This window comes from Natator depressus, chromosome 1 (genome assembly GCF_965152275.1).
Source record: "Natator depressus isolate rNatDep1 chromosome 1, rNatDep2.hap1, whole genome shotgun sequence".
Taxonomy (NCBI): Eukaryota; Metazoa; Chordata; order Testudines; family Cheloniidae; genus Natator; species Natator depressus.
The window spans coordinates 201,980,482-201,993,176 of record NC_134234.1 but is presented as its reverse complement, the minus strand read 5'-3'; the positions used below and the strand labels follow the sequence as shown (position 1 = coordinate 201,993,176).

Below are 12,695 nucleotides of genomic sequence, written 5' to 3'. Positions count from 1 at the left end.
TTAATATTAATCTCTTTGGCTAATTACTGTCTCTGCAAGCAGTGAGAAGGGTTTCAGAAACAATGGTCATTAAAGTGCAAAGAGCATTAAGGCATGAACAAAGGTAGTTCTCCCTTTTCCTGTCCTAAAGATCCATGGAGAGATGCTTGTAAATCTAGTTTTATCCGGTCACATGGAAGAATTCCAAATGAACACACAGAACTAGTTTTAGACATTATTTCATTCCAGCTTAGAAATCTGGCAACTGCTTAGACCAATTCCGTAGAATTACCTACGGATAGCACCAGTCCAAACTGATTTGAGGACACTTAAAAGCACTTTAGCACTAGGGACACTTCAAATGAATCAAAGTAAAACAAAAATCGATTCCCTATTTATATTTTCTTAGTATTTTTCACTAGGTTTGCAATCAAAGCTATTTTAGGATGATTCAAGAAGCTATCAGTAGGAGACACGGGATGAAAAAAAGTAAATAAATTTAGGCTGACCTTCAAGGTAACTTTTTAAAACATCTATTAGACTGGAATAGTCCTATCACATGGATCATTTGAAGGTTACAGTAGATTGGAGTAGGCATTGGCAACTATATGGTAATGAAGAATGCTGCACTGGATGCTAGAGGTGAAAGCTACAATATCAAATAAGCCCTTTCCATATGATTTCTATAATAATAGCTATTTCTCCATCTAAGAACCTTTCCTTCACTCTTTATACCCTACAATGAATTCATAGAGTACTGAAACTCAAAACAGTTACATGCATAGTCCTGCACTAGAAATAATTAAATGTAAGAAGAGCTGTGCATAAATACTTAGCTGGTCCACCCAGAGGCGTGCATGTACATGCTAACTTCCACCATACAATCCTTGTGTTGCCCACAGATTTTTTTGGTGTATGTGCTGCCAGCCAGAATTGGGCCCATAATACTGATATACTGACATGAATGTATTACAGTTTTAAAATAAACGAAACTGAGAAGCTAACGCCATAGCTTCCATAACATTTTTCTTTCTTGAATTTGCTTGACCAAGTCAACATGGTCTAGAAGTTAGAGCACATCCCCTGCCACACCCTGACAACAGAGTTGGGAAATGATAAGAAGATGGGTCTCGCTGGAAGCAGTGCTGACCTGATCTCTGCTGTGGGAAAGTCTCAATTCTCTCCAGTAGAGCCCCATAAAGAGACCCAGCTGAAAAACAACTTCTACAAAACAAGGAAATACAGGTAAGAGACTGACAGCTACCAACTTGGATTTATTCTTATGTCTACACAGGACCAAGAACCCTGAATAGTGCAGATCACTTATGTAAAGTTAGCCTAGCAACAACGGAATAAAATAAACCTGGGGAGAGCATTTGTCAAACTTCAATCAAGAATTGCAAGGATTAAACCTGTCAGATCATCAGTGCTATTTTAGTGTCACTAACAGTGATACTTTTCTTTTTGAACTGGTGTATATTCAAGTTTCCCTGGGCAGATGTCCAATATGTGCTGCCCATACATGGGAAGACTTAGAATAAGGCCAGCTCTGAACCATTAGATTATACCTGGAGGTAGGGTAGCCATACAAATGTTGTGACTTGGGTCTCTAATTAAAACAGGCACTAGCTGCAGAATTCAGAACAGCATGCATTGTCAATCTGAAGAGTTCTGCTTAGCAATATTGGTCTGCCTAGATACAGTGTATGCTGTCCATACTTGCCATGAAATGCTGTGCATCATATGTGCACAACAAATGCTAACAAGGGCAAAGTATCTGATGCCACAATGGCTTAGGACTTCCCTGTATGAAACAGGAATCTTCTACTGTTCTGTAGCATGTGATCAGTTTGTATCACCCCCAACTTCTAAGCACAAACCCAAACACCAGAGGAGCCAGACTGAAGCACATGGAGCGGAAGAGTAATTAGTCATTTGTCAGAATCCTTCTGTAAAAAAAAAAAAAAAAAAAAACAAACCCCCACCTCAACGAACACTGAGCTTCCGCCTAGGAAGATCCTGTTCTAGCAATTCACTGGCCCCAAAATAAATAAATAGCCACTCAACAGCCTCTATGGTAGACAGAGTAGGAGGTCCTCAACCTTTGAATGTGCAAACCTGGGACAGACTCAGTATAAGGGTCTCCAAAAAAATTGCAATTAATTTATTTCACATAAAAGTTTCTTCATCCTTGGTTTTGCAATCATATGTATAAGAGTGCTTGTATGAAATGGAGGTACATTTGACCTTAAATTAGGGACTGTCACAAATTTTGACCATGATCCTACAAAGAAATCCATCCACCTGAACCACTGCAGCCACACGGAGTAACAATGGAAAGTTACATGGATGGATCTCTTTGCAGGTTTGGGACTTTTAGCAATCTAGAATGTAGATAAAAGCAAAAACAAAACCAACAAGGCCAAGAGCGCTAGTCAGTCTCACAAAGGAGTCCCTATTTCCACTGCTTAAAGCCAGAAAGAGGCAGTGATTCCATTGTGGAGACTGATCCCCTAAGAAATATAGGGTTTGTGACAACATCAATACAGTTCCTAGGTACTGCAGCATTAACTTCAGTAAGAGCTATTGCACATGTAGAACCTTTGAGGAAAAAAAATCACCAAGAACCTAATGAAAAGAAAAAAACCCTTTCCCCCCATGTTTCTTATAATCCCCATATTTTAAAAAGTGTCAAATGTCAAACTAGAAAAAAAAAAAAGCACAACACACAAACTTAATTATAACTCCAAGAACTCCACTCAGTCATTTTCCTATGTATAAATAAGGCTGAAAACATCCAGATTAGTTTTAAAAAGTTCTATTAATTTTGCTATCACATCCACAAGAGCTGTGCAAGAGTCAGGAGAGATCAAAGTGTGGGCTGCCGGTCAAATGTCCCACTGTTGTCTACAATGCAGCCAGCAGTCCTCTTCATCTTCCCTACTGATGTGCTACCTGCAGAGACTACTGAGCCCCACTACAGCTCACCGTTGTGCTCATAGCACTGTATCAATCAGTTCAGATCAAGATGGAGTACTGCATGCCAGAACATGTAGTCTTGTGGGCTTCCCCTCTGCACTGAAGATGAGGATGGCAGCACTACATTCCACTCAGGTAACAGAGATACAACTCTTGGGCTCCTAGAAAGTTGCCTATGCAGCTCTTGACTGGACAAAGTTTAGATACCCTGCTGTAAGTTTCAGATCCGATCTTCTGCTTCCTTCCGGAATAACTGAGTTTTTCGCTCTGACTCTGGAATATGTTCAGTAAACACCCTTCTCCCCAATTATTTGATCCATGTATTATTTTCCAATAGAATAACCAGCTACCTTTACACTTTTAATATGAAATTTGATCCCATAAACTGCAAAGAATTATATAGAAGTCAACTGTAACAGCTAGGAATATTGAATCCGTACCCAAAGGCCGCATCTATTAGTTGGCAAAACTTCAACACTCAACATCCTTCTCTTTCAGTATACTTTAAAAAAAAAAGTTTAGTGTAAACAAAAGAATACAGTTCTCCCTCAGCAAGGTCAAGTAACGAACTGAATGTGGGCTCAAGAAACTTCCAAAGAACATTATCTACGTACAGAAATTTAAAGTAAATACTAGCATCCTCTTGCAACGATCCCCAAGACACTAGTAGCAGCCTGCACAGGCAATTTCAGTACTCTGTACCACTGCATGCAGATCTCATTTTTCCTCCATAGCCATAATCATGGATAGCCCACAATAATGCAAAACATAGCTAAGTAAAATTACTTCCCGTAAGACATTCACTCTATGCCATGGAAAAACAAGTCCCTCAGTTTACATGGCAAAGTGAGAAACACAAAATCAATCAGAATATGCAACAGAAATTCAGAGCCATCCTGAGATTTACAGACTGTCATGACAAGCCTGTGTGAGAAAGAACCAAAATAAAAGGGAAAAAAAGGAAGTTGTTTTGGGAGGTGCAAGGGCTGGGTGGAGGAGACAGACAGGGGGAGAAGAGATCAGCAATAATGGGGATTTTGTTTTACTTAAGTCCCTCTGCCCTTTCTTATTAGCTGGTCCCTCTAACCTTTGATAGCCCCCTAGACATCCATCCTACAACATCAATGAGTACAGCTATCTTTTGTTGGTGTTCCCTAAGCACTTGAGGTATGAAATTCCATTTCAGTGAACGGATGCAGAACTGGTGGAGATTCCATAGTTCATTCTTTCCAGTGTGCTGCAGGTTACTTGAGAGGATTTCAGGAATTTGTTCCCATCATACTGGCCTATAGTATCTTCTGTGTCCAGTTTAACTCTTTAGATTTCATCCATCTGAAGAAGCCTAGTTGAAACCTTTCCAGTTTATGGATTTCAGCTGCTTCAAAATCAACATGAGCCCACCTTGAAGGAAAAATGCAAACACATGCAGCGGAAGTCTGCAAGTTGAATCAGTTCTCAAGTTCAAGTTTCAGAAATACCTCAAATCCCTCCCCATCATCTTTGGCCTCAAACCTAGCCTGCAATCATAAGTTTGAGCCACAAACATTTGAATGGTTTTCATGAGTAAGAAAAAAAAAAAAAAAATCAGCAGTGGTCACCAGTCAAACCACTGTAATGCATCTGAGTAGTACTCTAATTCCTCCCCCAGTGCTGGAAAGGCAGAGGCACTTGCCCTGTTATAATTCACCCGCAGACAGTTCCAGTTTTATTCTTACAGGTGGACCTGGCTGGACAAGTTTAAAAAAAAAAGGCATAAAAAGGAAAGCTTCCTCTTGTTACTTGATCATTTGGGTCTCTTCATCAGCATCATAGAATTCTTCATCTTCACTTTCACTCCCTGCAGAGCGATCTTTATCTGCAGACTAGGAAAAAAAATGAAATTGTTAATACATTCAACAGTTAACATTGAAAAAATGTACTTTTGCAGCACCTTCAGAGCATCTCAAAGTGCTCTTTACAAATAGGAAGCATTACAACCCTACTGAGAGGTGGGGAGGATTTTGCACATTTTACATAGGGGAAACTGAAGTACAGAGAAGTTAAATGACCTGCCCAAGGTCAGTTCCACTTGGATCTGAGGATTTTAGATTCATACTTCTTCGAACCCTCTTAGAAAATGATGGACTTTTATCCAGCATGAACTCCTGTGCTCCCTTTAGCAGACTAAGGAGGTCGGATGCAAGACAAGTGAACTGACTAGGATGGCTTGATCTGGCATTCTACAAAGCTTTCTGAGTTAAGAAAGCAGTAGCAATGTTCCTGTACCTCTGTGATCTACTAGAAGCAGAGGCTCAGGAAGCAGAGTTTGGGGGAAATGCCTCTTCATCCCTATTTATCATGAGTGGACATCTTCCTACACAAGCTTCACATTAAAAAAAAAAAAAAAAAAGGCATTTGCCAGGATTACCTGCCATGGAGATAAACAAAGCTCCATCTAGCCAACAATATAAAAAGCCTAAACACAGGTGAAAAGAGACTCATGGGACCAGAAAGCTTTTACAGAACAAGCTAACTACTAGAAAAAACAAAACAGCAAAAAACTAACCATGCCTGACACAAAGGGAAAGAGGTTCTGCAGGCACTGAAACTGTTGGAAAGGGAGAAACTGTGGGACAAAAGGCTATTCTGTACTCTTGCAATCTACAATGCAAGGGTGTGCAACATACATACCTGCAAGCTATTTTCACTACTTGAAAAGTTTGTGGCTTGCGATCCAAGTCAGGTGACTATCTGGGGTAGAGAAGGGAACTGCAGAGACAATTTGCTAAATGAGAGCTGAAACTAGATCTCCCTACTTCCAGTGCTGTACTTTGGCCACAAGATCATTCTTATCCTCCAAGCAAAGGATGAGGATACTTGCCCTATTTGCACTAATTACATATAAGAGGGGAATTGTTTCCCGCCCCCCCCCCCCCGCAAAAAAGGTTAGAGTGGTGCAAGTGCGAAAATACACACATTTTAAATTTTTTTTTGGATGAACAACATTCTTTCAGACAGAGCATTTCCAGCAGTAAGCACCCCCTAACACCTTGGTAGGGAACTGTGCTCTGCACTGACTAAAGGAATGGGTGATAAATTGTGAACAATAATAGAATCATAGGACTGGAAGGGACCTTGAGAGGTCATCTAGTCCAGTCCCCTGCACTCATAGCAGGACTAAGCAATATCTAGACGATCCCCAACAGGTCTTTGTCTAACCTGCTCTTAAAAACCTCTAATGATGGAAATTCCACAACCTCCCTGGGCAATTTATTCCAGTACTTAGCCACCCTGACAGTTAGGAATTTTTTCCTAATGTCCAACCTAAACCTTCCTTGCTGCAATTTAAGCCCACTGCTTCTTGTCCTATCCTCAGAGGTTAAAAAGTAATTCTTTCGCTCTACTCTGCGCTGATTAGGCCTCAGCTGGAGTACTGTGTCCAGTTCTGGGTGCCACATTTCAGGAAAGATGTGGACAAACTGGAGAAAGTCCAGAGAAGAGCAACAAAAATGATTAAAGGTCTAGAAAACATGACCTGTGAGGGAAGATTGAAAAAATTGGGTTTGTTTAGACTGAAAGGGGACATAAGTTTTCAAGCACATAAAAGGTTGTTACGAGGAGGGAGAAAAATTGTTCTTCTTGTGTCTTGCTTACCACACACCTGCTAATACATCCCAGAATGATGTTCACTTCCCCCCCCGCCCCCCAACAGTAGTACATTGTTGACTCATATTTAGCTTGTGGTCCACTATGACCCCCAGATCCCTTTCTGCAGTACTCCTTCCTAGACAGTCATTTCCCATTTTGTATGTGTGCAACTGATTGTTCCTTCTTAAGTGGAGGATTTTGCATTTGTCCTTATTGAATTTCATCCTATTTACTTCAGACCATTTCTCCAGTTTGTCCAGATCATTTTGAATTATAATCCTATCCTCCAAAAACCTTGCAAGCCCTCCCATCTTGGTATTGTCCGCAAACTTTATAAGTGTACTCTCTATGCCATTATCTAAATAACTGATGAAGATATTGAACAGAACTGGAACCAGAACTGATACCTGTGGGACCCCATTCATTATGCCCTTCAAGTTTGACTGTGAACCACTGATAACTATTCCCTGGGAACAGTTTTTCAACCAGTTATGTAACCATCTTATAGTAACTCCATCTAGGCTGCATTTCCCTAGTTTGTTTATGACAAAAATCAAATATACCATTTCCTAAAATATCCTTTTGATTTCCCTGAATGTCTCATCCAAGTATTGACCCAGCCCAATCCTGTTCAGCTTGCAATATCTGTCTTTCATAGATTCTGAAGTGCTTTAGAACCCAATAAACGAAGCACCCCTGAAACACAGCCCTCTGGGATGGAAGACAGCAACGAACCTGTGCATTACAGTTTTATAATACACTGCTACCTTGATATAACATGGTCTGATATAAAGTGAATTCTGATATAACGCGGTAAACGAGTGCTCCAGGGGGTGTGGCTGCTTGCTCTGGTGGATCAGCACGTTACGTGTGTGGCTTCGTTATAAAGCGGTTTCACCTATACCGCGGTATGATTTTTTAGCTCCCGAGGACCGTGTTATATCGAGGTAGCAGTGTATCACGGTGATTTATGGGTCTTCCTTGGCATGGAGAATTATCGCACTCAGTGTATGTAACTTACAGACCTAAAAGCCCACAAAGCAACTGCTCCCAGAGAAGAGGGGAAAACATTAACACATGTGTTGTCATAGAACAGGGGCCAGCAACCTATGGCATGCATACCGAAGACAGCACGTGAGCTGATTTTCAGTGGCACTCTGCTGCCCGTCTGGGGTTCCGGCTGCCAGCCCCTTGCCAGCCGGGATCTCAGCCACCGGCCCGCTCAGCCCACTGCCTGCCTGGGGACATTGGAAAACTCCGCAAGGAAAAGCAAGGGCAAGGATCACACTAAACTGATAAGATCTTTTTAATTTAATTTTATTTATTTATTTTAATTTAATTTTAAATGAAGCTTAAACATTTTAAAAACCTGATTTAATTTACGTACAACTGTAGTTTAGTTATATAATATAGACAGAGAGAGAGACCCCTTCTAAAAACGTTAAAATGTATTACTGGCACACGAAACCTTAAATTACAGTGAATAAATGAAGACTTGGCACACCACTTCTGAAAGGTTGCCGACCCCGGCATAGAATCAGACAAGTCTTCTTACTTTGCCCAACCCAGACTAACAACATTGGACACGGTCAGATTTTCTCCGCAAATTTTTGGGCACAGTGGGAGATTATCCAAATATTTCAGCTCTTATGAATCATGTAAAGTGGCTATACCAAGTCCTTGTCGATAATTAAGGGATTTGCCCGTACAGTTGTACCAGCAAATCCTCCTTGTATAGATGCAGTTTTTACCAGCAAAAGAGTTGGTTTAAACTACATCTATACCAGGAGGGCGAAAAAAAGCTATTCCAGCAAAATGGCTTTGATGGTATAACTGGGGTATAACACTATACTGATGGTATAACGCTAGTGCATTTGCTAACGCAGCTATGTCAGGAAAAAAAATCACTCCGCTAATCGAGTCTATGACATAGTATGTTGGCAAAACTTAAATATACACTAGGCATCAGTGGGTATCCAGCAGAACAATGTATTAAGTAATCCTAATGGCAGCTCCACTAGACCTTTCTATCACCTTTATCAGACAGGGTTAATGTTTAACAGCTTTTCATTTTCCATATGTTTTACCTGTGATTGTCTTAAAAAAAAATGTATGTGTCAGAGGCCATCTTGGGTGTAACTTCACTGAAGTAGACAGCGTCTCTGCGGACATGAATCTGGCTCCTTTTGTTTTATCTGGATTCAAATCAGATGTATATCTGGGGAAGCGTGTTCCTAAAGACTGAGTATTTTTTCATTTCATTTAATGTGACAAGATGTACCCTTCTAGTGCTCCAAGTCAATCTTTGTAAACCCTACAATACTTATACGTTTTGGACCAGTGTTAAGAGACCTAAAATCCCTCCCCAAACTTAATCACTCTTTCCACTCATTTATTTCTCCCTCCCCAGGAGAAAAAAATAGATGGAAGAACTCTCATACCAAGACATGACTGGAAGGTCAACAAAACCTGATGAATGAACAAAGGGAAGCAAACTCAGCAGTCAAGTAAACCTCACTGAAAATACCTTGCCTCCAAGTCTCCTCATTATTAAGCCTGGGAGCTGTTAGATCATGCATCTCAACTAATCTCAGCTACTACGGTCAGGTGTGAGGCAGACATCAGAGTTAACCAGGTTCTAACCAAGTTAAGGCTTTGTATGTTAGAACCAACATCTTAAATTGCACCCAAAAACAAAGTGGAAGCCTGCACAGATTATAGAATACAGGCACAGCCCTCCCTCATAAACCAGCTGCTGCATCTTGTGCCAGATAAGGTTTCTGAAAGGTCTTACGGACCAGCCTTATAGGACCCAGCAGCCTAGAGGTGACAGAGGCAGAGATCTCTGTGTTAGGGTCCTTTATCCTAAAGGGAAAGTTGTAACTTTCTCACCAAGCATGAGAGGGTGAGTTGACCTAGCTAGGATCTGAGCCTGCACTTGCAGAGAGTATTTCAGATATGATGGTAAGATCACTAAACTATCCCCAGTGTCCCCTTGGGGCCTGTCATCCACAGACTAAGCACCATCTAGTTCGGCACTCCTAAAGTTGACAGCTGTAATCGATGCACTACAATGGTGGAGAAGTATTAAGAAAAGTGATGTACCCGTGAGCCGCCTAGTGCTTGCAATGACATAGCTTCGTCCCCCAGTCTCCAGTATGAGCACACTTGCAGGTCTGATATCGTCTCTAGCAAAGGGCTGTTCAGTGTTTCTGGCAACAACAAACTCAGGAGCCCCGACAACAGGCCAGTCACTCCAAACACGATGTATGGCAGAGACCACTGCACAGATTTCTGGAAATTAAGAGCAGAGATAGTTAAGGAAAGGGGGGCAAACATATGGCATTTTACCTATTCAAGCACTTAATTTTCAGCCACCCTGTGAGGTAAGTATTGTCACACTACACCATGTTCTTCATAGAGATATGATGATATAATTATGGCATAACTATAATGTATTTTATGCAAGATTGATCATGTGAGATATCATTGAAAAGGCTATGATTTACTGAATATAATTATACTACTTATATGCATGTATCATTTTGGTATCTGAAGTTAGGAATATTGTTTATGCATCTATTACAAATGTGTTTACACCTGGGGAACGCCCACTAGGCAGAATGCACGCAGTCTAGATGGCTGGCTGGGAAGGGCCATTATGGAGAACAGGTCTTAGAAAAAGTTAATCTCCCACCAGGGAGCCTTCCTGAGGACTCTACAAACAGACTGAGTCATTGCTGCTGTGACCCTACAGACATGTGACCAAGTCACCTGGTATTGGACTCCATCTTGGAATATCAGTGTATTTCCACTGAACAGGCGCGGGAACCAAGCTTGGAGACAAAGCTATTTTAGGGAGAAGAGTGACATCAGGGTTCTTCGCTGGCTCCCCACCCAAAGGAGACGCTTGGAAACACCTGAGAAACAAGGACTGGACTGGGGGAGAAGGGTTGGACCCAGGCTAGAGGGATTTCTAGCCTGTGAAAGCAATATCTGGGGATTTTAAGCTGCAAGCAAGGGCAGCTGGCCCCTTAATCTCTACAAACTGCCTGAATCAACAATTAGGGTGAGAATTTGCTACTCATATCCAATCTCTTTAGTATATTATGCTTAGATTGCGTTTTTGTTTATTTCCTAGGTAATCTGTTTTGATCTGTTTGCTATCCCGAATCATAGAATATCAGGGTTGGAAGGGACCTCAGGAGGTCATCTAGTCCAACCCCCTGCTCAAAGCAGGACCAATCCCCAATTAAATCATCCCAGCCAGGGCTTTGTCAAGCCTCACCTTAAAAACTGCAAAGGAAGGAGATTCCACCACCTCCCTAGGTAACGTATTCCAGTGCTTCACCATTCTCCTAGTGAAAAAGTTTTTCTTAATATCCAACCTAAACCTCCCCACTGCTACTTGAGACCATTACTCCTTGTTCTGTCATCAGCTACCACTAACAACAGTCTAGATCCATCCTCTTTGGAACCCCCTTTCACGTAGTTAAAAGCAGCTGTCAAATCCCCCCTCATTCTTCTCTTCTGCAGACTAAACAATCCCAGTTCCCCCAGCCTCTCCTCATAAGTCATGTGTTCCAGTCCCCTAATCATTTTTGTTGCCCTCCGCTGGACGCTTTCCAATTTTTCCACATCCTTCTTGTAATGTGGGGCCCAAAACTGGACACAGTACTCCAGATGAGACCTCACCAATGTCGAACAGAGGGGAATGATCACATCCCTCGATCTGCTGGCAATGCCCCAACTTATATAGCCCAAAATGCCATTAGCCTTTGTTAGGATATAGATATTCAGGCCTGTCTGTAAAGGCCTATACTCTAAGAATTTAGGTGTATTCTTATCCTTTGGCTAGTTATAGAGGTATAAAAAAGAATCAAAATCACTGTCTGCCAGTGTAAGGTCCTTCTCTTACTGTGACAGTCTGAGGCCCTGTTCTTACGCTAAGGCCTTTGGCTAAGCAACAGACGCAGCCATAAGTTAGGAAGCGACCGGTCACCTCTTCACATTCCAAACTAGTCACATTGAAATAAGGTGCTATTGGGCTGTTAGGAATACAATCCTGTCCTGATAATGCCTATCGCCTCCAGAGAAAGGGAAGTGCCTAGAAGATGTAAAAGGAAACTTAGTTTGATAGCTTCCTGTCTGGCAAGAACTCACTTATCAATAGCTGGGATGTGAAATCCTCATTTCTGTGTTTGTTCTATCACTGTAGTCCCCATTTCCCCACTGTTTGTCTGTATAATCTCTGTCTGGTTCTGTGATTGTTTCTGTCTGCTGTATAATTAATTTTGCTGGGTGTAAACTAATTAAGGTGGTGGGATATAATTGGTTAAATAATCATGTTACAATATGTTAGGACTGGTTAGTTAAATTTCAGGAAAATGATTAGTTAAGGTATAGCTAAGCAGAACTCAAGTTTTACTATATAGTCTGCAGTCAATCAGGAAGTGAGTGGGTGTGGGGGAAATGGGAACCATGTTTGGCTAAGGGCAGGAATGGGAACAGGGACACAGGTGTAAGGCTTTGTGGTGTCAGAGCTGGGAAGGGGGACACTAAGGAAGGAAACTGGAATCATGGTTGCTGGAAGTTCACCCCAACAAACATAGAATTGTTTGCACTTTTGGACTTCGGGTGTTGTTGCTCTCTGTTCATGCGAGAAGGACCAGGGAAGTAAGTGGGTGAAGGAATAAGCCCCCTAACAGCCTTCTTGGCAACAAGGGCACACTGTTGACTCATATCCAGCTTCTCGTCCACTGTAACCCCTAGGTCCTTTTCTGCAGAACTGCTGCCTAGCCATTCGGTCCCTAGTCTGTAGCGGTGCATGGGATTCTTCCGTCCTAAGTGCAGGACTCTGCACTTGTCTTTGTTGAACCTCATCAGATTTCTTTTGGGCCCAATCCTCTAATTTGTCTAGGTCCTTCTGTATCCTATCCCTACCCTCCAGCATATCTACCACTCCTCCCAATGTAGCGTCATCTGCAAACTTGCTGAGGGTGCAGTCCACGCCATCCTCCAGATCATTTATGAAGATATTGAACAAAACCAGCCCCAGGACCGACCTTTGGGGCACTCCGCTGATACCAGCTGCCAACTAGACATGGAGC

At 41.8% G+C, this 12,695-nt stretch overlaps 1 protein-coding gene across 2 annotated transcripts in view; it reads right to left on the bottom strand.

Moving 5' to 3' along the window:
• Nucleotides 1-2,686: 2,686 nt before the first annotated feature.
• Nucleotides 2,687-12,695, bottom strand: part of SLC22A15 (solute carrier family 22 member 15) — a 44,468-nt gene continuing 34,459 nt past the window's right edge. Inside the window, exons 11-12 of one of the 2 annotated variants that reach the window (XM_074974450.1) lie at nucleotides 9,691-9,879; nucleotides 2,687-4,820 (exon numbers count right to left, since the gene is read on the bottom strand). In XM_074974450.1, the coding sequence (XP_074830551.1) occupies nucleotides 4,734-4,820; nucleotides 9,691-9,879 (276 nt within the window). In that variant the 3' untranslated portion in view covers nucleotides 2,687-4,733. The remainder of the gene's footprint in view (nucleotides 4,821-9,690; nucleotides 9,880-12,695) is intronic. The other variant, XM_074974460.1, reaches the window with a different exon arrangement.